Raw genomic sequence first — 25,827 nt, forward strand, 5'->3', positions numbered from 1 at the left:
AGCAGGAGAAAAATGTGTGGGGATGGGGAGGAATTAAGCTAACTTTTAAAATAAGGTTTTGTATCTCAAACTGTTCATTTTGAATTTTTTTCATGTCATTTTAACAGGATTTTGGGTCATTATAAAGCATTTCTCTATAAATATAACCATTTGTAGACAGCTTCCAGAACAGCCTTTAACTTTAAAACTAGCCATTAGCGCATCAATCACGTTAATAAGCTATGTCTCAGAACTTAGGCCATTCAAGAAGCTATGGATAAAATGTAAAACAGTAACTATTTCTAACATTTACACAGAGATGCACTTCAAAGTGTTCAAAAAGTCTCTTTCAACATTTTAATTTGTGGTTATTTGTTAATTTGTGGTGTTATTATGAAATGATGCTTAGCTGAAAAGAAAGAAAAACAAGGGATTCAAGACAAAGGCAGGTTTTCTGATATCAAAATAGAGTAATTTATTTATTTGAGACACTGAATGACTTCAAAGTTTTGTCTTGCAAACATCCGACAGCACCCTGGACCAGGGTTATGAAAAAGATAAAGCTGTCACAGCACTTGTCCCATTTTGGGCTTTTTAGCACGCCAGTACTAGTCGCCAACCCACAGCCCAATTCTCAGTCTGACACAGACAATAACGGCTTTCAGCAAATTAAAAAAACAAAACAAAAAAATAAACCAAATGAAAGAAAAGGAAAAGCAACACATTTTACAATCCAACCAAGGACAAAGAAATACAACATTTGGACCTTCATTTTTTAACTAAATTTGAACATTTGCTGAATCCACCAATCCAAAAAGTGCACTTCATGTTGCTTTATTAGATGGTATCTAAAAGATGAAGGGGATCACTAACAAAAAGGTGTAAAGATAAGGTCTTTTTCTTTAGTATTTTAAATCTGATCAGCTGGAATTACGGCGACTCATTCAGATGAGACTGATTTATTTGTTGCATGAAGTACAAAACCTTAAATCAGCAACCAGGAGACTGAAAATGCCCCCCATGAAGGCAAACAACCAGGTGCAGGTTTCTTTTACGGACTGCAGCAGTGTTGCTTGATGACATTTTTAACTAAACAAAAAGAAAATAAAAGGTTGATGCATGAAAATGACGAGCTGATGTCAAAAGAGCCAGATAAACATGCACGTTGTTAAAAGCGTTCTTCTCACACACCGACAATAAAGAGATGTGATAGCTCCGTCAATAAAGAGCCCCTATAGATAAACATAAAGTGTACTGTATATAAACATATATACACAGTATATAAGTCTGTGTTAATCTAATTTACACCTCTTTACATTCTTGAAATTTACATCCAAACTGGGAGAAAAACTCTTCGTAAACCACTTTTCACATCTTGTGTATAAAAAGGAAATCCGCTCCTCGCAGGTCTTTTTTCAAGGGGTTAAGACTATTTCTTGGTTGAGTTTTCCTCACGTCGACCTGATTTTAAAAACTAGCTAACATTTATCTCGCAGCGACACATTCAATCAGACTCTCAAAAGTCCTTTTGTGGAGAACGGACAGAAACAGCAACGAGTACTTCTGAAACAAGCTCCGCTGCGGGAGAAGTTAAGCACCTGGTCAAATGAAAGTGGCAGCGCTTCAGAGTCGGGGATCTGTTGCTTTCATCCTGCTGGTTCGTTTGGACGTGAAGTAACATTTCCCCAGAGGAATTATAAATCTGCAGCCTTCCTCTCACAGCTCAAACACCTGTCTCTCATTATTCTCTCTTTATAAAACTTGACTCATCTTTCCACCCTCACAAGCCGATAACAGCTGGATCTGCAGCCTGCGGGGATCACAGCACGTCTCCGTTGGAAACCTTTTATAACATGGATGCGCCTTAGGAGTGGAATCCACTATTTTTTTTTGGGGGGGGGGGTTCTCCGCCAGTTTCCATCTTCTCTCGGGATTATCGTAAAACACGCATCAACAAACAGTAAGGTGCAGGGAGTTTAGGTGGAGCTGGAGCTGCTTTAACTCCTGAGGGGAGATGGTTTCAGTACACCTTAGCAGCCCTAATCGAGCTGGGAGAGCGTTTGTTGACGTCAGAAGATTTCTGCACTTTCCAGGTTTCGTCGTTCTACCCTCAGGACGGCTATTTTCGGAGATCGAGAACACAAACCTATAAATGAAAAGGAAGGCAGCGTTGTAGCTCATCTGTCATTTTAAACTTGTAATCATGTAAGTGAATCGTAGCGTACCGAGCCGTCCGATGCACTGGCGCCGACTTTATCTCCGGTGCTGTTCCAGCACACCTCAAAGATGCCACCAGTTCCCCTGTAGCTGTGCACCAAGGATCCCGTCTGAAACAGTAGAATAAAAGATAAATAAACCACGAAATGTATCTTTGTTCTGATTAAAACCCGGTCCGACTCCTACCGTGGTGTTCCAAATGTGGACGCATTTATCGAAGGAGCCGCTGGCGAGGTGTTTGCCGTCGGGGCTGAAGGCCACGCTGTAGACCGGCTCCTGGTGTTTGGTCAGAGTGTGGATGCATTTACCTCGTTCAACGTCCCACAGTCGCACCGTTGAGTCAAAAGATGCACTGTTTGCGGAAAAAACACAAAAATATAAAGCTTAAGATGCTTGTCTTCTAAACTCCAACAGTAAACACCGACAGATGCTTCAGTCAGGAAGTGGGAACATGACTTTTAATTAACACTTCTGATAGAAAAATGCATAAATAAAACAGTGCAAGAAATATAAAAAAATCCTGTGAATGTTGCAAATTAAAGCTGAAAGAGATGTTTAGACGTGTTAGAAGACACAAAACAGAGTTTGTTTGGTTTATTTCAGGGTGATTTAAAGGCAGGTGTGCAGGGTGAATTCCTGAGGCCTTTGAGCTGGAACATTTACACATCTGGGTCAGGATGTGGGACACTGACCGTTACTTTTTTCCCTTTAACATCCACGAGTCTGTTTACAGGAACATCATGAACTTTCTGGAAGCAGTGCTGAACCTCGTACCTGGCTAGCATGATGTTGGCGCTGGGGTTATTTGTGCTCGGGCCGGTGGGGCTCCACTTGATTGTGTAGATCTCTTTACTGTGAGCCTGGAGGTCATGGACACAGGACTCCTGCTTCATGCTCCAAATCTGTGTGTGACAACAACAAAGTACAAATCACCCATTGTGTTTGTTTTCCGCACCCTTCAAAGCCGAGGACCGCTCTTACCTTTAAGGTCATGTCATCTGAGCAGGAGGCGAGCAGCATACCTGACGGATCCCACTTAATGGCGTTAACTTCATTCTGTAGAGAACACTAGTGGTTAAGAGGGTCGTGGGGCGAAGGTCAGATCAGTCACGTGGACCAGCTGCTCACCGTGTGGCCCTGGAAGGTTTTGAGAGGCCGGTCGCTGCCCAGGCGACATACGTGGATGCACATGTCTGTGCTGCAGGAAGCAAAGGTGGTGTTGTTCTGCCAGTCGACATCCAGCGCTGGGGCTGTGGGACGGTCGGATACATGCTCACAGCAATCCCAGAAACGGGAAACACACAACAATTAAAACAAACTTGCTCACCTGAGTGAAAGGGAAACTGCTGCTTGGCTTCTCCTGTATGTGCATCCCAAATGATTGTCGTCTGGAAAATGAAAGGTGCATTTAAAAAAAGGACTAAAAACATAAATGAAAGAGCAGATTTACCACCAGACCACTCTAGGATCGCATCAGACTCCATCCTGGAATCGCACCTTATCTACTCCGGCACTGAGAATACAGTTCCCCTTCTTGTTCCACTTGAGTGCAAATATGGGTCCTTTGTGCTGCCCCAAGGTGCTGGCCAGATTTCCTGTTTAATAAAAGTCAAATCCATTTGTTTTAGAAGATAGCTCTCAAAAATATTTGGATTTTTGTGTCAGTGATGGAGGACATACCGTCCTTTGTCCATATTCTGGCAAATCCATCATACGAGCCTGTTGCCAGGAGTGTCCCATCGCTCTGGTGGAAGGAAAGGAAACACAGCTCTTATCTGTCCACAGAGCAGAGGACAGATGAGGACACCTGATCTGAAACCTACATTCCAGTCCAGTGAGGTGACGTCTTTGTTGCTGGGAACATCCTGGCCACCTTCTCGGATACAGTGCCGCAGCACCAGCTGGGTGGAGTTGGAGTTATTGTTCTCATTCAGGTTCCAGATGCGGGCGGTGGAGTCGCCCGAGCTGAATCAAACACAGCAAACGTTTAGAAGACAAAGGAAATACAGCAGGAGACATCGGGGACTGGACAGGCGGGCTCACCCGGAGGCCAGCAGATCGCTGACAGGATTCCAGGCACAGATAAAAACTTCTGACTCGTGACCTCGGAGCACCGTGGCTTTACTGGCTGGAATCTCAACATCCACATCCATGTCCATGGGCTCGCTATGGTTATCTGAAGAGAGATGGCAAACACTTGACTGGTGTGCTGTTGGTTTGCTATTAAATAAAAACACGCCCCAGATTCACTGAATTAGGCTAAATGATCAAAGTGAAACCGAATGTTTATAGTCACATAAAGAAAAATAAAATAAACCTCACTATTCATCTAAAACTGGACCTATTTGTACATTTCAGCTCGTCTTTAGAAGACTCGACTCACTCATGTTGTGGGTGCCATTCTCCTCTCCATTAACGGTGGCCTCTCCATTCTTTGGTGCATTCGACTGGTTTCCAGAGGTTGAGGCGGTGATGGCGCACGAGGCCTGCTGCTGGGCCAGTTTGTCCCGGAAAGCCTGCTGCCGCGTCTGCACCACGTCTGGCATCACGGCGTCGATGAGCGACAGCGACTCGATCGGTCGACCGTCAAAAACCGTGCCGTCCTGTCAAATGAGCAAATGAGATTTTTTTTTTGTGCAAGACTAATTTCCTTATTCTCTCTCAATGTTTTGTAAAGTTCAACATAATCTGACATGTGAAAAGCATTTGAAGTTGCCCCGGTGTGTGAGGATCTGCTGGAGTTACCTCATTAATGCTGATTTCTGCCTCCACATACTGAAGCCCCTTCTGCAGGATGGAGATGAGGGCTGCAGGGGGCACTAGTGTTCCGTTGATGTTCGACTGGCTGATGTGGCTCTCGATGCCAAAGGTGAATGCTGAGTGAGAAAAACCTGGAGCCCAAACAGCATGCCAAGATGTGAGCAAACAGCACAAATATTGAAGGACGAGTTGTGTTAAAGCCAAAAGAATTAGGTGAATACCAATATTTTTGTAAGATGATGAGGAATGCCAGAGTCGATCTGTTAAATGCTTACACACACACACACACGCACATACACACACAAGTCTCCTGGCTTCAGGCATTCTCAATAAACCACAGCTAGGATTTCAATTTCTGACTCAAAAGGTTTAGGATCCAGATTTCAGCGCAGATTAGAACTACAAAGAACACAAAGGAGTTCCACAAAAGAGAATTTTTGTTTGTTTTCTTTCTCAGAATCAGTGATTATCCACCGGTGTGCTTTGTTTACAGAAATACTAAAAAAAATCAGATCTTTTTCAACAGTTACGATCTCTGTCAGACAAACCTGACTCTTGGAGGTATCTGTACACCAAGAAGTTGACTTCGTCACTGGTAATACTCATCTTAGCCCACAGAGAGGGGGGGAGGGAGGGAGGGAGGTTTGATGGAAGGCTGAGCTCACTCCTAAAAAGGAAAAGCGAAAGAAAATGAAATTAGAAGTGGTGATGAACATTTAGATAAGTGGTTAAGGCATGTGGCATTCAACAAATATCAAAAGATCCTGGGTTTGTTCTGAGCTGTGCTCGCTCATGCAGTCACGTGCAGACACCAACACAAACAGGGCGGCCAGCCCGTTAGCTCACGCTCACTTCCGCTCTGCTCCACTGACGCATTATTCCAGGCTTTGATGGCAAATCCGAACTAACTAACCTGTGAATCCATAGTTCGTCTAGGAGGAGGACGTTAGAAGTACAAACAACTGGAAGGAGAACAGAGGAGCCAAACTGAAACCCGAGAATGAGTTGGGACATGTTCGTGTAAAACCATTTCACGCCTTCCCTCTGGGAGGTAAAGGGATGGGTATTTCACAGAAACATGAATGGGTGGTGTCAAGTATGAAAACTGCTTGGCTGTCATTCCATACGTCCTAGCCCACACAAGACTTGCTTCGGTAGCGTAGCAACAAGACACACCGTGCAAAATGGACCGGTGCTGTCCCAATTACAAAAAGGCATTTAGCCAGAGTTGAACATGTTACTCGTAATAAATTATTCACTTGCTCGCCTTGGGCTTTTCTTTCAGTCGGAGTTGTTGTGGTTATTAGCCAACAAAAAAATTATAAGCTTTACTTACTTTTTGGATTCATCAATAAAATTCGTAAATATGGAAATATTTACCGATTTATTACGTAATTAGGATATCCGTGGATATGCCTCGGGGCACCACCCCTTTAATAGGGGAAAAATGAATCCAAACCTCTATCAATCTGTCTAAAGTTCGTAAAATTATTTTAACGAGCCGGCTGCAGGGAATCATGGGACATGGAATCCCTGCTGGCGCTGATCTCAATATGCCTTATTTGTCTACGCTTCAGGGCGTAGATAGCACAGTCTTTTGGAGAAAATACTGCGTAGTAATTTTCTCATGAGGGCAGGACCCCAACAGAGTAAACCTTGACTGTACAAAGCAGGACATCAAATAAAACCTTGAAAATAATAGAAATATTCATAAAAGCAAAACGTGACCCATCTCCTTCTCCGTCCTGCTTTAACCACAGAGTGTTTCTTTGAGGTAATTAGCTTACATATGGGACAATGAAGGGCTGACCACATCAAAGCGGAGCAGCCGCTGCTCCCAGAGCAGCTACGGCTACATACCAAACAACTGGAGATGTAATTAACAGGCAGCCCAGAGGAGCTCAGGACAGCAGCAGCAATCCCCCTATCAGATGCCACCATCCATTACACGACTCCCCCAGCTTTAGGACTCTTTTGACTAAACAATGGGCCATCCGGGGGACCAGAAACAGTCCTGTTCTATAGTTTATCCACTCAAGTAATTAAAGGAGTCCAAGTCTGCTGAGTCTTTCCATTCAACAGAAACTGTAGCATTACAAATGTTCACACACCTAAGGTGATTCATTTATTTGGAATAGTGTGTGTTGGAGAGAGTTATGCTGCGATTATCGATTAGCTGTTGTTGACTCCAAAAATAATTGTGCACTCTGATTTTTATTAACACCCATCCAGTTTTTCCAGGAGAAATTTTGCGAGCAAATGCACAAAATGCATGAAAAAAAAGAAAAGAGAATAAACATTACCTGCCTCTTGCCTTCTGGGCAGGGAGTGATAATTAAGACCTACATTTACTGAAAAGCTCCTTACACAACTGCAGGCGTAAAGTTGCTAAGCATTAGAGCAAGATGCAAATAAAATCAAGACAACTGGTTGCAGGCAACCTGCACGCCCCATACAGCATCTAATCCCCGTAGCTTGGGTTGCTATAGCAATATGAATCATGTCACAAATCCACAGCCGTGCATAAACCTGGGAATATCATGCTGCTTCACTGCTTTCAGCCTAACAAAACACAGACAGAAAGTGGGCTGCCGGCTTAGTGTGCTTCTAAGAAATAGAAACACAGGTTAGATAAATGAGCCTCCTCTTTTATAATCACCATTTGGTGCATGTTCAGGAGACAAAAGAACATTTCAGTGACCTAATATTTCTGACATAACACAGAGCAGGGAGGCTAAAACATTTAGTCAATAGGTCATGCTGCAACAAATGAACTGACGAATACATCGACTTTCTGGTCTCTCAGTCAAATAAATAAATAAAAATCAAACAAACAGCAAAAACGCAAAACAGACTGAATCAGTAAGACAATGCTGCTGAATTCTTATTTTTACACAATTTGGTGTCTAATTTGGCTGCAGCAGACAGCACAAAGGAAAAGACAATAGTTAAGAATGACAAAAGAACTCAATGGGTCAATGATGACAATGCCTGCTGGGAGTATAGGGCTCATTAGGACGTTTATTGCACTTTTGGGGCAATTACTCTACAACAGCCACCGTTCCACTGCAGGAACCCCGAGCAGACATGTGGTGGCGTGATCATTAGGACAAATGGGCTCCTAAGAGCTTTAACGTGTTCCTGTGGCAGTGCTGCGTTGGCGCTTTGCTAACACATCTGCATGTTATGGCCTGTTGCATGCAGCCAGTTGGGGGTAGTCTGAAACATATCTGGAATAATTAAAGGTATGAGCTAATGTTGCTTGTGTTAGTGCTGCTGTAGAGGGTAAAAAAAGGTGGAAACGATTTTACAAGGTGATAAAACAATGCTTCCTCCCATTGTGTTAGCCCTTTGATGCAATGGGTTGATGAAATCGTGTGAGGTTACTAAAGATTGCGGCTAGCCATATTTCTGCAATTTGAGCCTATATGCATGTCTGTTTTTCTATTTACATCCCAGATAATTACAGCAGACTGATCCTGTCCTACTCACACTCGTGTCCTTGTCAGCCGGTCCCCTTGCCTCTCAGGACGAATCGAAACATGCCTGCTACCACATCGTGTTTAAATATCCGACTCTAAATCTGGAGCACACACTGTACTTTGATTATCATGGTGCTTTAAAGCAAACTGCAGAGTGGAAAGAAGTGGGGGCAGGGCGACACACTGAAAGAAAAACAGTTTTTATAGAAGTTGCTGGTGCTTAGCTGGATGCTTTGTTTGCAGTAGAAACAAGTAGGTGAAATCTGTTTTTATTGAGTGTAAAATTAGCAGACGCCATGCTGCATGCATGTCCATGTGAGCCATACAAGCACCAGTCTGCTGCGCACTGCTCTAGAGCCAATAAGGATTTCCAGCTGTAAAACAATGATGTTATTAACGGATAAGAATCTGCATATTTGGTGGTAAACGTATCACAATGACCCAGTAGTTTTCCAACAAGCAGCCAACAAATCAAACATTTTCCATGTGTATAAATTGCTCAAAATATTTAAATATTGCAATGTTATCCAGTCTATTTAGCCCCAGTCAGTGCATTTACATGCAGCATCTTTAAACCAAAATATACGCCTTGTGTCGACTGAAGTCGGATTGTTTAAAATGTTTCTAAATGCATTAGACTGACTGAAGTTAAACTGGTTCTAATGGAGCTGAAGTACCAAGGAAACCAACTTACTCTGCACGTAAACAGCTCAGGCGAGCTGTGACCGGTTGGACACTTGCATTTCGGAAGTGATGAGACTGTGGATGCAGACTTCTGATAATATCATTCAGTGTGTTTACGTGCACATCTAAGTCGATCTAGGTCGATCTGAGGTAATAAACTGGGAGCCTTCATCCTAGTCTACGTGTATGTTAGAAAAACAAACTCTCAAATGAAGTTCGTTCCACTTTGCTACAGTAGGTGGCGGAATGTGCCCTTTTAGTGGACATTCTTCCGGTTAGCTTGTAGCAGCACAAGTGGTAAACAAACGCTGGCAGGAGTGAAGCAGATGGAACTGAAACAGGATATGCACGATGGCTGAAGAAATGGACAACAACAATCCTGCAGCTCGGCTTATTTGGAACGTACTGTACTGTTTGATGGTGTTACACATGCTACTTTGTGGCCATGATATGAATATCATAAACGATGGTCAGAGGACCGTTTCCACTGCCTAGTCAAGATTAGAACCAATTCGCCTTCAGCAAGACTAACGCATTTCAGTCTATTTAGGGCAATAGTTTGGTTTTCTGATGGGCAAGTAAATGCACTGATTGCCAAAAAGTAACATGTGTAACACCAAGCAGTACAACACGTACCAAATAAGCTGTGCTGCAGCGTTGTTGGCCATGTTGCGTATCCTGTTTTTCCTCCTTCTGCTTTACCCCTGCTAGCTTTTGTTGACTATTTGTGTCACTGTAAGCTAACTGGAACGAATCCGACATGAAAGGGTGCATGTTGCTGATTACCATACCATTCAATAATTTGTTTTTATAACATTTGTGTAAAAAAGATAAAAGCTCCCGGTTTATTACCGTAGATCAACTTAAGTTGGACTCAGATGTGCATGTAAACATACTGGCTGTTGCCTTCCTCTGACAAGTAACCAGGTAATCCGGTATCACTGCACATACCAACACCATCCTCTGGTGTGTTTGCATTACACACACATATATGCATTTACGCATGTAAAACAGAATGCTACCATAAGTCATTCATCCCCTCTGCAGTAAGAATGTAAAACTCCACAGTTTAAGCTGCACTGGCATTATCCTGGTACACAATAACACCAATGCAATATTCATTATGTGTTCAATACTCATCAATACCAGATTTACATAGTATGTCCGTGTCTCTTGCAGTATGCTGCATATTGTTGTAACCCAAGTTTTATCCTTTTTTATGTTTGGTATTTAGTGGTCGAAGGTCACAATTCTAGTCTACTGCCTATGTGTATATACAAGTACCATTGTTATTATTTTCTTCAAAGTATTCCCTTAAGTGTTGGTGCTGCTGTAATAAATGAATTACCCAACTGTGGGATCAATAAATTCTATTCTATTCTATTCTATGGGATGACAATCTGGTTGTCTTTGGCAACACTGAACGATTTCCATAGAGGTACAACTGAAGACTCTGACCTTTGAATAACAGGAAGAGGTCCACCTACAGGTCTGAACTTCAAGACTGTTAGAAGCCAAACACATTTGGATTTTTTTAACAAAGAGAAATATTTGACAATTAAGTAGGTAAAGCAGCATTTACATTTCTGCTATTTTTAGAAGTAATATTACACACTGGCTTCATCTGCTCACCTAACTACTCGTACTTTAATTATAGCCCAAATAACCAAAAGACCTGTTTTGCAGGAGTACTGGGCCTAAACTGTTAAAGAGATCTAACCCTAAAACAACAAAGAACCTCAGCTTGTCTGAGCACATGGTTTATTTATCCAACCACAGACCCATTTTAATGCAAATCTGAACTGACTGGCAACAATATTAAAATTCCAACTTCCTCCTAAAGCACTACTACTCTAGCCTGGAAAGCCATCCTATATGTTTATAGTCTGGCCACAAGGCGGAGTCTACGGGTTTCGCACCATCTGTCTCCGCATCCTATTGCTCAGCGCAAGAACCAATCAGAACAAAGAACAATGTGATGTATTCAACACAACGGTAATCAGTTAATGTAGCAGTCCACCATACACCGTCAAAGAAGAAGCAAATATTTCCGTTTTTGAAAAAGAGACATATTTGAAAAATAAAGGCAGTATCTCTATCTGCTCATGTTTCAAATAAAAGCCCAAGTCTAAATCATTCAAAGTTGATACAAAAGCCATTTCAAATGAGCGCCATGTTTGTAGTTTTTGTCTGTCACTGTTCTAGTGCAAAATCTTTCGCCACTTCTACGGTTGGTCTAGATTTCTAGGCTACTTTGCCTTTTCAGGAAGCATTTGAGGGGACAGCAGTAGCTCCAGTCCAGTAAGCTGAAGGTTGCAGGTTCGATCACGGCTCTGACCAGAGAATACGGCTGTTGTGGCCTTGGGCAAGACACTTCACCCACCTTGCCTGCTGGAGGTCGGAGACATCAGTTGCGCCAGTGTTGGGTAGGCTTCGCGTTTGTCAGTGTGCCCCATTCCCACCAGCGTGTGAATGTGTGTGAATGGGTGAATGACTAATCGTGTTGTGAAGTGCCTTGGGGGAGTTGTAGAACCTAAAGACGACACCAAGGTTGGGCGATGGGACAAATGAATCGACCATCGGCGATGGGCTGAGCCGTTAGTTGTTTTTTTACAGGAGACGACTTGTTTATTTATTTATTTGTTTGTTACTGATGAATATTTTACACGCTACGCACAGAGAACATCGCAGAGGTAAAAATCAAGAAAACATCTCCATCAGCGCATCTGACCCTTTTCTCACCTCCTCCACCTCTGGCTGCTGATAGTGCACGTGCAAGCGGCACTCTGAGGAGGGGTTTGGAGAGTGTCTGTGACGCACTCAACATCGTGCACTAAAGTGCTAGCCTGGCAAGCCAGACTAAATAAATGTATTGCAAAGCAAGAATTTGGTCTAGTTCACTAGGCTACTAAAGTGCGGCATTGAGTGGAAAGTGGAAACCCTTCTATCTTTCAGTCTGGAAGACTTCTGGTTATTTTATGTGGAGAAATGTTTCCCCGATTTAAAACTTTGCTTTGCACCTGCTTTGAGTGTGTCAGCAGAGCACAGATCCATCCAGAACATTATTTAAACAGCCATGAGTCTGTCTGAGGCAAAAGTCTAAAGGCTCATAACCTCTTCAGCAAGCTCTCTATAGACATTTGATTACACACGAGCTACAGGTGACCAGTTCAGGTTTACGCGGCGCAGGAGGAATGTGCGTTCGAGCCGCAGCAGGTGAAATGTTCCTACTTTAAGTGAAATCGATTAATTACATTGTTCATGTTAGTGGGGAATTCAGATCAGCTTGGTTGGACTAAAGATTAATTAAAATGAATGAAAATTTAACGAATGATTATTCATTATTTTAAAAATGAAAGTGACAGGGATAAATGGATCACGTGACCTCTGGCAGCGAGCTGCCTCCTCAGAGTACGTCCAAACAGCAGTGATTCCTTCCATCCCCTACTTATAAAAGAAAGAACCCCAGATGTTTTTGTTCTGAACGAAACAATTTGCTTACATAAAATACCTCACCAGTGGGCACCACTGGGAAACAAAGACGAGGCTTCTTTTTAACATTTTAAGTTAACCGTGTTTAATATGGGCCATTTATACGTCACTCTGCCAAACTACAAATACAAAATTAAACAAAAAGAAAAATATAAATTTCTCTTCCAGCAAACATATGTGCTGCGCTTGTCTAGAAAAAAAATCTAAGTTTTGGGCTTCTTCTGTGTTCGCAAATCAGTCCGTGCGTCATGACGTCACATGCACGAATAAATCGTCCATCATCTTTTTTTGACTGACCATTGGAGGTGGGGAAAAACTGTACAAATCGCCCAACCCTAGATGGCACTATACATATACTGGCCATTTACCATTTGTCTCACTATTTCTTGAAAACAATCAACGTAAATGACTTTTAGAAATTAGAAAAAAAAATTTGAACTTATGAGAGCCACCATACTTTACAATTTAGCCTAACTTGTGTGTTTTTGGAGTGTGGGAGGAAGCTGGAGTACCTAGAAAAACCTACACATGTGAGGAGAGCTCCATGAAGAAAAGCCGCAACCAGGATTCAAACCTTCTCGCTGCGAGGCGGCGGTGCAGCGAAGCAGCGGTGCTACCAGGCAGAAATTGCAAACAAAAACATAACTTTGAAGTGCCAAAGTGATGCATGTTGTGATTCCTGGATAAAACTAGACAAGCGAGTTGTCCAAAACTCAAACTGAAGTAATTATTTTAAACTACATTTACAGGTTTTGAGTGGGGGAGGGGAGGCAACCCCACAGGTGAGGGTGAGGTGAGGTTAGGTTTCATGACAGAAAAAGTCAAAATCACTAAACCTTTTTAAAGCTTTAGTGTTGCAGTTTATCTTTCAATGTTTCCCTGAAATACAGAATGTTGAGTTAATTATTTTTCCATCATTATTGTTTCACTGCATTTGTCTAATTTTCGAGCGGTTCAAGGTGGAATAAATCACATTATAAAGTACTTGCAAGAAACAAATGAAAACCTCCATAAAGGACGAGGGGATTAGAACATGCACAAACTGGTAAAATAGTTGAGCTGAAGCTGCTTGATTTGTTTTAACAAACCATGTTTTCAGAAAGAAACATGAACCCGTTTGGATAGATGATTGCCCTTGAGGCGTTTTAAAGCAACAAAGAAAATGTGTAGGAGTCTTTAAATAGATGTCAGGAGACATACTGTTGACATATTTTAAACCATAAACACAAAAAAGCAGTTTTACCACGTTCAGTGTCGAGTTGTGTGGGAATTGTCATCTAAATCATCGATCTTTTACTTAATCTGATCAAATTCTTCCTGCACTCAGATCCTCAGACGCTAATATAGTAAAGCGAAGGGAACCAAAGAATATGTCGTCTCCTACACATCCAGTTTTCAATACAATGCTGTTAAAATAAAACAGCATACCACAGACCCCATTTTCTCCTGAACAGTCACCTCCTGACAGATGTGCAAACAAGACCTGGAAACAGCAGCCATTTTCTCTTGAACTGCTCTGCTGAGTAAAACCCGCCTTTGAAGCCTCTGGTTGGGCTGCAGTCTGGAGGGGGGAGGGAGGGGAGTGAGCAAGAGAATGTGGGGGATGGGAACCAGAGGAGGGGATGGTGGAAGGGGTGTTGGGTGATAAATAATGATTTCCAACACAGGTAATCACAACAACCATTTGTGTATTGTCCCCTGTCTTTTTCAGCAAGTCAGTCAGTGACAGCCAATGTAGGTCAGAGGACTGTGGGGGATGGTAGCCTTCAGTCGCTACAGGGAAACACTTCTCCCACGCCTCTTTTGGGTGACAACACTTGATGCTAACCGGTGGTGGCAAGCCGAGCGCCAAGAGAAACAGACGTCTGCAGGTTTTTATGGCAACCACAGGCTCCACCTGAACAGTGAGAGCATTTTACCTGCACGTTTACCTGTTAAGGTAATCTAATGGATTGAAAATTAAGGTTATTCATGGCGACAATAGGACCTTAATCTACAGCATCTTCCAGCAGTCAGAGATCACAGATCAAAACGAGTAAGGGTATTCCCCAGCTTATGAAAGTGTAAAGGTGGTAGCAGAGAGAACTGTGTTAGTGTGTTTGTTTGTGTACATATCGCAAAATTCTATTTCTATAGCACCAAATACCAGCACAAGTCACCCCAAGGCTCTTTACAAAGCAAACATTTGAATTTAACTTGTGATCGCAAATTTTTTAAACGTCAGATGTTTGGACTGAAGTAGAGACATTTCGACCGTGAGTGTGTACTGACCAGGTGCATTATTCAGTATTTTCTGGTGATGTGACTAGGTCCAAATGTATACACAGCTGTCATCAACCAGCACTACCTTTGACCTATTTACTAAAACAGTATGGCTGCTTCATGCAGCCTAGAAAAATGTTCACTAAGCCCGCCTAAGTGAAAAAGAATTGGGGGAAAACCCTGAAAGAAGAGATGTAAAGTCTCCGCCATAATAGGGGAGAGTATCTGTTAGGGATGCACCGATGGATCGGCATTTGATCGTAATCGGCCGATAGCGCCCCTATCGGTTTTGATCGGAATTTTCAAAATAGATCAAAGCAAACCGATCAGGTAGGGTTGTCACGGTAACCAGTGTAGCGCTAAACCCCGGTATAAACAAAAAAAGTTGACAATAATAACCGTCTTGTTTTTAAAAAACTATATTATCTTGGTGGGTTTACCGTGGCTGCGGTGTAGGCGCGGTGACCCTTACCAGCCACCGTATCATCTGCAGAAGTTGCCGGCGGCACATACACGCTTTGTTTACAACAAAACTTTCTTGAAGCTAAAGCTGAAATAATGGTCAAAGGAGGAGACGGCAGCGCTCAGGAGGACATTTATTATCCCTCAAAGAAGACAAAGTCGGAAGTACGGGCATATTTTAGATATTTGAAGAATGCCGAGGGAGTTTATAGAAGACGGGCGGCTATCCTGTTTGCAGCACGAGCAGAAAAAGTGTGTGAAAGGCAGCAACGCTTCTTATCTCATGACACATCTGCGTGACCATCACCCACAACTCTACAGTCAACGCAAGGCAAGTTAACATTAGCGTTTTAGCTAAAATGCGTGATCCGAGGATTTGGGTTGAGGGAGAATGCAACGAGTCGCTATATCAAGCAGCCGCAGCGCCGCTACCTGGATATAAACCGTGTCGCGGACACCCCCATGTTGAAATGACGCTATGCATTACAGGGCTCCCAGGGGCAGATAAGAGTTGGTCTCTCTCAGAGAATAATTATAAATTTAACAATGATTACTGCCTGATGACATTTTCCCAAATCTGCAAATCTCACTGGTAAGGACACAAACCGAGGACAATATTTTCCTGATATAGGGTTTATTACTCAAGTAAGGGTAAAAAAAGTATCTGATTAGAAGGCTACTTGAGTACTGAGTATCATCTGATCTAATATTTTTAAATGATGACATCAAACAGACATAAAATACGAAGTTATGGGCAAATATTGGTATTTTAAAGACTAAACGGGAAAAATGTAAACAAATAAACAACATAATTACAAAATAACACATTTTAGGCAAAATTTAGACACAAACTGAGGACAATATTTCCTGTCATACAGGGTTTATTTAATTGTGTGAAAATGTAGCACGTTTAAAAAAAATACCGCGATAATACCGAAAACCGTGGTAATTTTGGTCACAATAACCGTGAGGTTAAATTTTCACACCGTGACAACCTTAATACAGACCATTTTAGATTAGGTTACATTTCCTTTATTCCCAGATTATGTAGTTTGTAGCACTCATTATAATGTTGTAGAAAATTTATGGCCAATCCACGTGATCGGTATCGGTGATCAGCATTCTTTGATATCGGTATCGGTGATCGGCAGCAAAAAACCTGATCGGTGCATCCCTAGTATCTGTAAGAGTCTGATGATACGATATATATCACAATACAGGATATATTGTGCAGGGTTTCCCCCAGCGCTTTATACGCCTGGCGGGCTGCATGGCCTTGGTCACCTGCCAGGCTGACACGGACGCACAGCAGCGAAACAAACCGTGGGCCTCGTGTCCGCTGATACTGACAAGAAATGGTAGTGGAGCGATCCGTGTGCACTGCAAACCATCCCCCTCACCACACACGCATGGTCCGGCCCGCCAGGCTTATCTAGTTTTCTGGGGTTAACCCTGTTGTGGTAACTAAAACCCAGATGATATTTACAGTTAAGACTGACTTTAACAGAAAGAAACCTCACAATAAACAGTCCAAACTGTTACATTTGTAATATGAGCTATATCAAGCAAATTAGATCACGGTTCGTTTCGCTCATGTGCGTCCCCCGTTGGAGGGAGGAGGTGGGCACGTCTGAACCCATGTAGGGGAAACACGGCTCGATTATGGCTTCCAGGTGGTTTTTGGACATTTAGCTTTGAATATGTTACTGAGGAGGAGTCACATAATGCTGTAATGCACAAGACAATAAAAATTGTGCTGCTGAAGAAATTTAAGTATTTGGTAAAAATTTTCACGACTACGACAATTTGTATACAAATTACAAATACAGTGAGGGGTTGCATTCAACATTCAAAATTTTCAAGCATACATTTCTTCCTTCTGCAACTTTAGTTTAAAACATGGCAGACTAACTCTCCTACCAGGAATCCAGAGCCTTTTTTAAAAATCAGTTTGTAAATATGAGCAGTTCATCTAAGGTTTGCACAATACTTTGTGTAAGTGCTACACACTCAGAGTAAATACCAACAAGTTTTAATTTCTCTCTTAGAAAAGAGTGGGATTAATAACAGGCTCAAAAAATGACGAGAAGTCTTCAGCTGGGAGTGCCAGAACTGAACCTCCACTCTCACACTGAACTCGCTGACATCAAATTAAAGTGACAACTCCCATTTGTTGCCAAGAGGCAACGCCAGTCTTGCACAAGCCACATCCAGCTCAGACAGGCAAACCGAAACATTTGTTTCTTGTTACCTTTACAGTGCATAAATTAATAATGGGCATCAGCATGAAAGTGCATCTTATAAAAATGCTTTAAAACATGACAAAAGCTAGACGGCATTCTTCTATCCTTCTCAAATAAACAGAAAGTCAAGACTAAATTATCTATCCATCCAACTGAGGACAAATTCATTAACTGCTTTGTGGTCTTGCAAACATGCATTATTGAAACTGCCTTTCCTGGATGGCCTTTTGTCCTGTTTGTGAAGCCACATGGCTGCACAGAGACAGGCTTTTTGTTTTTTCTCAATCAGCAACAAACATTGTCCCTAAATCTAATAATCAGATTTCATAGAGAACCTTCACGTGAGAATAATGAATGGATAAAGACTACCTATTGTGTCTTACAGTATGAAAATTTAACTAAATAATTGAATTAAAGGTGACATATTGGGACAGTTAACATGGTATGTTGAGGCTTTGTTTGACCTTCACTCCAAAAACACAGTTTGGCTTATACTGGAAAACTTATAACTAAACATTATTAGCACAATGACTAAATGACAAACTGATTTACCCATAGTGTGTATGCTCCTCTATGTAAATAAAATATTTTTAATGTAACCTCTTCAGAGGAGTGTAGACCATGCCTTGTTTTTATGTAACCCTACTTCTGGTGCAAATAAAAACGGAAGAATTGCATCATCCTTTTTTAGAGTTTCTGCATTTATTCAACAGTAAGAAAGAACTAAGTGTTCCTGAGCCAAGCGTTTTTTTTAATGAGATGAGGACTGCACAAATAAGCTGTAAACACAGACACAGCAGTGTGGGTGATACAACTGTTGCCATGGTGACCAGTAGATCTTGCTTTTCTATCAACAGCTGCTCATGCCACCTTAAATACCCCACACTCTCCTGGCGCTTTCCCTCCATCTGACATGAGGGTCAAACAAACAAGCCAGAGAAGAGCACTGAAACACTGATCTACATTCTGAGTCATTTCTCAGCCATTTCTGCAGCCAGCATTTGAACTGGGTGGAAACAATACGACACACCGAAGACTTGCCATCACAGTGTGTGGACGCTACGGCTACCCTGCGGAGCGACTTAGTCTGAATGACTACAATCTAAAAATACGGCAAATTTATTTAACGCTTAATTGTCTTAAAATCAAGCAGAATGACAACATAAACGCCATGACATTCTTTCTTTTTCACTCTTAATTCATTCATATTTACACCATTATTCACCACTGGTTGGACAAGTTGTTCATCTGTTTCAACGCCTACGACGGCCTGGAAATCTGAAATTATGCAACAGCAGATACATGAAAATTTCACTTCCTCTATGTGGATGAAGTTATTTTTTCCAGGCTAGTGAGTCTTTTGAAAGTAGCAACTGATTAGTAAAAAAAAAAAAAAAAAAAAAACATAATTTAAGTTGTTTTAGGAGAAGCAACTAATTTAAAGTTACTTATTAATTGCTGATGCAAGTCAGGTAAGGAAAATAAATCAACAATTCAAAATCTGAAACATCTTTATACTTTTGCTCATTACAGCTAAAGTTAAACAATGGTCCTGAATGGCTAACAAAGCTCAAGACAAAACCTCTATGCGTGACTTAAGCAGGCTACGAAAAGTTATTTTTATGAATCCAGGAACCTGGAAGAGATGAGACTGCTATTACTGACGTCTATTGTACTTGAGGCTTGCCGTAGTTGTAGGAAAGGAATGCAGAGGTTTATGGGGGTTGGAGATAGAAGAATGAATGACATGTAGGAAGTAAACCAAGGCTTAGGGATCCTTTTTACTTTATATTAACACAGCAAACATGCATTTCCTTTGTAAAAAATAAAAAGAGATTACGTAAATGTACAAGGTAATGGCAGGCAGATGTGTTGATGCTCTGTGTGAACGTTTTGGTACATTTGGGTCTTGCTGCTGCTTCAACAATGTGATGCCCTCTCGAGGAACGAGCAGAATTTCAGACATGTTTGATTTTCATGCGACTAAACAATTACCCATTTGGGAGCTAGTCGTGTGGTGCTAATTGCTTCTTGTTACCCCAGTATACTACAGGATGCATGACAAAAAAACTCAGCCTGACATCAAAGAGAGTGGAAAATCAGCTAATATTGGATAAAAGTTGCAGTGTCCGCCCAGCTTTAGGCCTTGTTTACAAAAGTATGTTTTTTTCTTTCCAAATGTTTTTACACCAATAACTGGAAACTGGTATAAAGACTTCAACAGCAGGTGGCTGAATATGCATCTTAAGATGGTTAATCAACAATCAAAAGACGTCTATGGTTTTTGACTCCATCTCCTAAGTCATGCCAGTCCAACTACGAGGTCACAGTGGGTGGTTTTCAGGAACAGTATCCAGCGAGGGACATATTGAACAATATTTATGATGCTATAAAATATTACTGATTCTCCCTGGTTTTTGCCAAGTATATCATCCAATTCCCCATTGCTCTTCTTCACTGCAAGTCCAGTTTGTGGTGCATTCTTGCTCATGAACCTGTCTAATCATTGAAGTAGGCCTATTACTGCAGTTTACAAAGGTTTTGAGGTAGTTGAGTTACTTTATCTGTATCACTAACATCTCAAACACAAGTGTGTAATCAATCGTTGATACATCTGACAAGATAGTTTAGGTTAGGGTTGCGTTTTTTTAGGAGTCTACTAGTAATGAGTCTTATGGCTCTTTGGATAGAGCCGTTCAAATGACTGAGTCTTTTCAACGAAGCAGCGTGATCGCTGTGGGGGCAGGGGGGCTGCGCAAAATGTCCCCCCATTATCAATGGAAGCGGGGGCAAGCACTCATCTGGTTATTGAGAGAGAAAAATGAACAGTTCTCTACTAGGACTCAGCTCTCATCGTTCACTTTGAAGAGCCGTTTAAAAGAATTGGTTCTTTTGTGAACATCACATCAGTAGAGTCTACAAAAATGGTCGGGTGGCATTTCAAGATTTTTGTACTCTAACCTACTTTTACACAGTGCCATGTCAAGACTCCTAAAATACAATTTCTATTAGAATGTGAGACTAAACACTTTAAAAAACATTTGCATATTCACAAAACGCTGTGCTCACATGAATATCTCGGTACTCGCAAGATATCTAGCACTGTAATATGCTTGCGTGTATACCAAAGTGTGAAAGTGATTCCTAAATATGTAATATATAACAAAATATATAATAAAAATGCATAACCTTTGTTACAATATCATCTCAAAGATATATGTGGTTGTCCAAAATCCACTAAGGCTGTCATCTAAATGCTCCCTTGAATTGATGGTGACTTCTTCTATAGTGATCTCAGATTGCTCAACAGATATAGGAGGGGTAGCCCAACGATTTCATATTAATCTCTTTTGGCTGGACCAATCCTTATTTCCTCACTGCTTCATTCCTCCATAGAATTCAAGCCAAAATCATGCGGCTGCTGTGCAATAAAGTCAGGACTTCACAGCAAATGTCCTGGTGACATACAAGTTCTGGATTTAACAACAATCAATGCTTTTGATTCAATGGCAAAAATGCAGAGTGAAAAGATTAGGACATTGTGACATTGCTGTGACTTGTAGGTTCTTGCACAACTTCCCCAACAGTCACCCAATTACAGTATCAGTATCTCCATAAAACTTTTTTTCCTTCCTGAAAGGGCTAAAACACTTAGCAGATGCACTTACACAACTGCAGCAAAGATCCCAGTCTTCTACGTTACATATGGCAAACAATGTGTGCTTGTGCTCATGGACTGACTTTGGGGAGGAAAAAAACTGTCCAACTGGCAGAGCAAAGAGTCACACAAATATGCAGTAAGACTGAACATTAGATTAAAAAAGGAGTAAAGTCTAAAAGCAAAATGATTATGAAGCCTTATGAGAACTCGATTATGTAGCTGAAGCCACGACGAACAAAGAAATAGTAGAACATTTACCACGCCTTGAAGAGGAGGTGGATTTGTTTTGATACAAATAAGGTCACACTATTTTTCACGCAATGACAAAACACTTCCAAACCAAATCAAAAATATAAGCAATGCATAACTGTGGCCTTCAACCAGCCACTACTTGTATGGGCGTAATTTCAGAGTAACCACTCATGTGCCAGTTGGCTGGTTGCCCATGAACACTGCACACCTCTTTGAGGGGGGTGGAGAAAGGCTCACCTCCCCCCAACGGCCTATCATAAATAAATACTGCTACAGAAATATTTGGATGGCTCAGAACAGAGCATTGTTGCACCACAAGACTGACAAAGGCTTTCTTGGGGACTTCTTTGCCCTACTTTTCCGCAGAAGTTGGCTTTCTGCTTTTAACACAAACTCCCATACAGCTCAGTTCTGCTTCCTTGCAATCAATAGATTTTAATGGCTTTTTTTTAAAACTGTGTAAGGCTGGACAATGTTTTTATATTAAACTGTACACCACAGAAAACAACAACCCCCCAACTAAATTGGCCTTTTGTCTTCAGTAGAAAAAGGTACTATATGCACAAGAGCTGTGTCAAATGACTGCAGTAGTGAAGACATTTATCAGCTCCAGCTCCATCTGACAGCGATTGAAACACGACACCCAGACAGACATCTGGGTCATCTCAACCACAAATTTCATCTGCTCTCATTCAAGCAGGCTAGGAACATAATTCAGACCCACTGAGCATAAAGAAACTAACATAAGATGGGTGTACACTGTGCAATTTCAAGCCTTCCTAAACAAAAAGGTCACCAACAGGAATGAATCATGGCGATACAATTTGGTTGTCCTTTAGGAATGGTAGTGCTCAGCGTACAGTTAACACAATTCAAGAAAACTAAAAGATGTCCAAAATGGAGCATGACCAACGCAATTAGTTAGACCCCACTTTTGAAAACTAACCAATGGAAACATGAAATTCTCCACACAACACTGGTACAAAAGAAGGAACTGCTGTAATATGTAAATAAGCAGCATGATGCTGATTGCTTGAGTGTTTACAGAAACAATAAAGGTTACTAGCCAAAGGTAATAAAGATAAGTTAGGCAAAATGCCTCACAAATGCCCCTGGCTACTCCCGATTGTAAGAACAAAGAGGATGGTGTAACATTTTAAAGGGATAGTTTACATCTTTCAAACTGAGGTGATGTACAAATGTTATGAACAGTCAATATCTTACCTGCGCAAGATAATTCTAACCAACCTGAGAATGAGTTGAATTCACCTCTAATAAGTTTTTTTAAGTGGTTGATACAAACTTTTCTAAACCTTTACATCACCATCAATGTTGCATCACATGATCATTCTGGCATAAATATGAATATCATGCATCAAACAGGAAGTGCTACAAATAGTTAATTCCACTACTACTTTCAGGTGCATATAAGTAGAATTTTAATTAGCAATGGAAGTAATTCGTTATCAGCCCAAAAACACTATCGGTTTATATCGGACTGCACCAAAAATCTCCGATATAAGCAGTCCGTTAAGGTTCACATTTTTGCAACCAACAGTTTTCATACTCTTGTTCTCCGATTGAGTAATATCACATGATTAAGCCTTTCATATATTCCACACCATGAAATAGGTAAAAGATAAGTATGATTGGTGCTGATATCGGATCGGATTGATATCGGCATTGGTCAATACTGAAGGCTGCAATATCGGTATTGTATCGGAGGTAAAAAAGTTGTATCGGGACATCCCTAGTTTTAATTACTAGTGGTTTGTTAAATCGTATGTATGGGAAACCAACGGGTCTCCTTACTAAAGATGGACAGCTGATTGGTCACTTGGGTCAGGTTTTGACTGCATAAAAATGTAAAATGAAAAGGTGCAATACAATATTGCACATATATTGCACACAACTATTGAGAAAAGGCTGAACATAGTCAAGTGAAAAAAAATACATTAGACATTGATCATTATTGGGGAGGACCCCCCCTCCACTGCCATAAGGCAGTTTGGATCTCCCCCCCCCCCCCCCCCCAGTCAAGCCATTTGTTTCCCCCCACTTTTGAAATCAACAACACATCCTTGTGTATGACTAAATAAGCAGTTATATTTTGGATTACTGGGATAGTGCGGTTAAAACAAACAACACACTGTGCTAATGCCTCAATTAGCAAACTGAGAATTTAAGGCCATGTTGGACCTGATTTTAAAGGTGTAAGTCCATTCCTCCATTACTTTATTAATGTATACGCTTTTATATCACGCCAGGTTTGTTATAAACTCGTGTCTGGGCCAAACTGTTACAGCAGCTTGACAGGTACAGCTCAACATTGTAGTTATACAGTAACACAAGTCGTTCCCTTCCCCCACACACACATGCGCTTCCTAACTCAACATGACCATTTTAAATGCTTTCATTCAAATAGAAGCCTAAAACAACAACATATGCAACTGCATGTGCTGGTTGATGACATTATTACAAATGTGGACAAAATAGATGAAACTACTACTTGGAAAAGAGGGACAACATATCAAAAGTGTATTTCGTCAAGCACTCCAAAGACTCATTGCATAATTTGAGCATTTAAAAAAAGTGGCAGAAAAAGTTGGGCTTTGCAACAATGTAGGAGAAAATTAAAAGACGCAATTAGGAATTGGAACACACGTGTGGAGTCAGCGCGAGCCGGTTACGCCATAATCCATCTATTTCTGAAAGTCGTTATCTGCTTCGAATAAAGCCCAAACTGGGAGAACGGAACAGTCCGGGTACAGTGCATCGCCGCGCCTCGAGCCTCCGGGCTTACCGTTTCTTACTGTGAGAGTGAACTCGTGGTGTCCGCCGCCACCTCTTCCTCTTCCACAAGGAGAACCTCCAACTTCAGTAAGCGAGAAAACACTTTCCTCCCATCTTGCTTATCGTCATATTTCAAGTTCCGACCGCGCAGTATGACTCACTGTCGGCTTATTTTTGCTGTGCCACCAGAGCGTGTTCGCCCCAGACACCGTCACAACTGGCGGACACGAGAGGAGGAATAAAAAAAAAAGTTGGAACCAGCCCGAGTTTCTGTGGCTGTGGGGCGCAGGCTGTTCCGTGGAGTTTCACCGTTCACTGAGAACCGGGAGCGGAGAGAGACACTCAGCAGCGCGAGACTCGCACGAGAGGGGGGGAGGTGGGGTGAAGGCTGCTTGACCTTAAACCTGGATACTCTACACGGAATTTTCTTTAATTACTGACTTAATTAGCTAAACTGGGCCACCACACGCCATGATATAATAACGTGTTTCTTTAATCATTCGTTTTGTAAAGCAAACACGCAACTATAGCATTTTTTATCACTCAGTTCTATAATTAGGGTTTATATTTAACCAGTAAACTACATTTCCTATTGCTTATGGTATCAAGTTGCTACATATTATTGTATTGCTTTCGTGTGTTGTTTTGTAGTTTAAGCACACTGCTGAGTACACTCCAGCATGCTGGCCTGCTTTAAGCCACTTCCCTTCCCCCACAACGCTATTTTTCGCCTGCCTGGTCACACAGTGGTTGATTAATTCTCCTTTCGCCTTGCTCAGTCATTCAGATTTGGAAAGTAAATAACAAGTTGACATCAGTGTGACACATTCCTTTGGTTACCGTACACACTGTAGAATCTGCGCAATACTTATTTTGCAAACAATGACAGCATTTTGATTTGGTACAGTGTGTAATCATGGGCAGATTACTGAGTGGGCTCACCATGCAAACTATTTGGAGGCCGATGCACAATGAAAACGCCATGAAATGGTCGCAAAGATCCTAAATTAGTCCAATAAACAACACAAAAATAGATAAATGGGAACACGTCGTTTTGCCAAGCTAGAAACTGATTAACACAAAAACAAAACAGGCCCTCAAATGGCCTCCTTTTGTTTTGCAGTGAATTTTACAGTCTAGAGCAATAAATAAATAATTTACAAAGCTTTCATTCTCTTTAGTTGTAACCACATTGAGCTCTTTCAGATCTTTTTCCATGCTTCTCCACGCTGCAGCAGCATACTGTTGCAACAGCTAAATCCAAACTCAAGACCTCAAAACAGCAGTGCACAAATCAATGGGTAATTTCATGGTGGCTGCATCCATTAGTCTTTGATCATAGCCAATTTAGAGAATGAAATAAGACACAAAACAACAATGATGAAAGTCTGAATGATCTAAGAGAGACAGAAAGTCAAATTTGACTCTGATAAGCCACAAAAAAGTTAGGAAAATAGCTTTGGTAATTACTATATGAAACACAAAATGAACATATGTACAAACAAAGGGCATTGTTGTAGACAAGAAATAAATAATGAGA

At 41.4% G+C, this 25,827-nt stretch overlaps 1 protein-coding gene across 1 annotated transcript; it reads right to left on the reverse strand.

Moving 5' to 3' along the window:
* Positions 1–1,994: 1,994 nt before the first annotated feature.
* Positions 1,995–24,438, reverse strand: tbl1x (transducin beta like 1 X-linked). Its single transcript, XM_015966352.3, has 15 exons — positions 24,298–24,438; positions 5,505–5,623; positions 4,942–5,087; positions 4,580–4,799; positions 4,240–4,372; positions 4,020–4,161; positions 3,877–3,940; positions 3,694–3,791; positions 3,524–3,584; positions 3,325–3,446; positions 3,178–3,252; positions 2,971–3,098; positions 2,383–2,548; positions 2,205–2,306; positions 1,995–2,125 (listed from the first exon to the last, which is right to left on the reverse strand). Exons 2-15 carry the CDS (start codon positions 5,560–5,562, stop codon positions 2,099–2,101), a joined length of 1,542 nt encoding a protein of 513 aa, XP_015821838.1. The 5' UTR covers positions 5,563–5,623; positions 24,298–24,438; the 3' UTR covers positions 1,995–2,098.
* Positions 24,439–25,827: the final 1,389 nt, after the last annotated feature.

This window comes from Nothobranchius furzeri, chromosome 14, assembly GCF_043380555.1.
Source record: "Nothobranchius furzeri strain GRZ-AD chromosome 14, NfurGRZ-RIMD1, whole genome shotgun sequence".
Taxonomy (NCBI): Eukaryota; Metazoa; Chordata; class Actinopteri; order Cyprinodontiformes; family Nothobranchiidae; genus Nothobranchius; species Nothobranchius furzeri.

Bases quoted from the DNA above. Each gene is read 5' to 3' on its own strand.
- tbl1x (XM_015966352.3), bottom strand. From the start codon at position 5,562: ATGAGTATTACCAGTGACGAAGTCAACTTCTTGGTGTACAGATACCTC. The intron at 3,585-3,693 runs GTGCGATTCCAG...TTCATTTTCCAG, and splicing joins TCAGTGCCGGAGTAGATAAG to ACGACAATCATTTGGGATGC. The intron at 3,253-3,324 runs GTGAGCAGCTGG...TGTTCTCTACAG, and splicing joins AAACCTTCCAGGGCCACACG to AATGAAGTTAACGCCATTAA.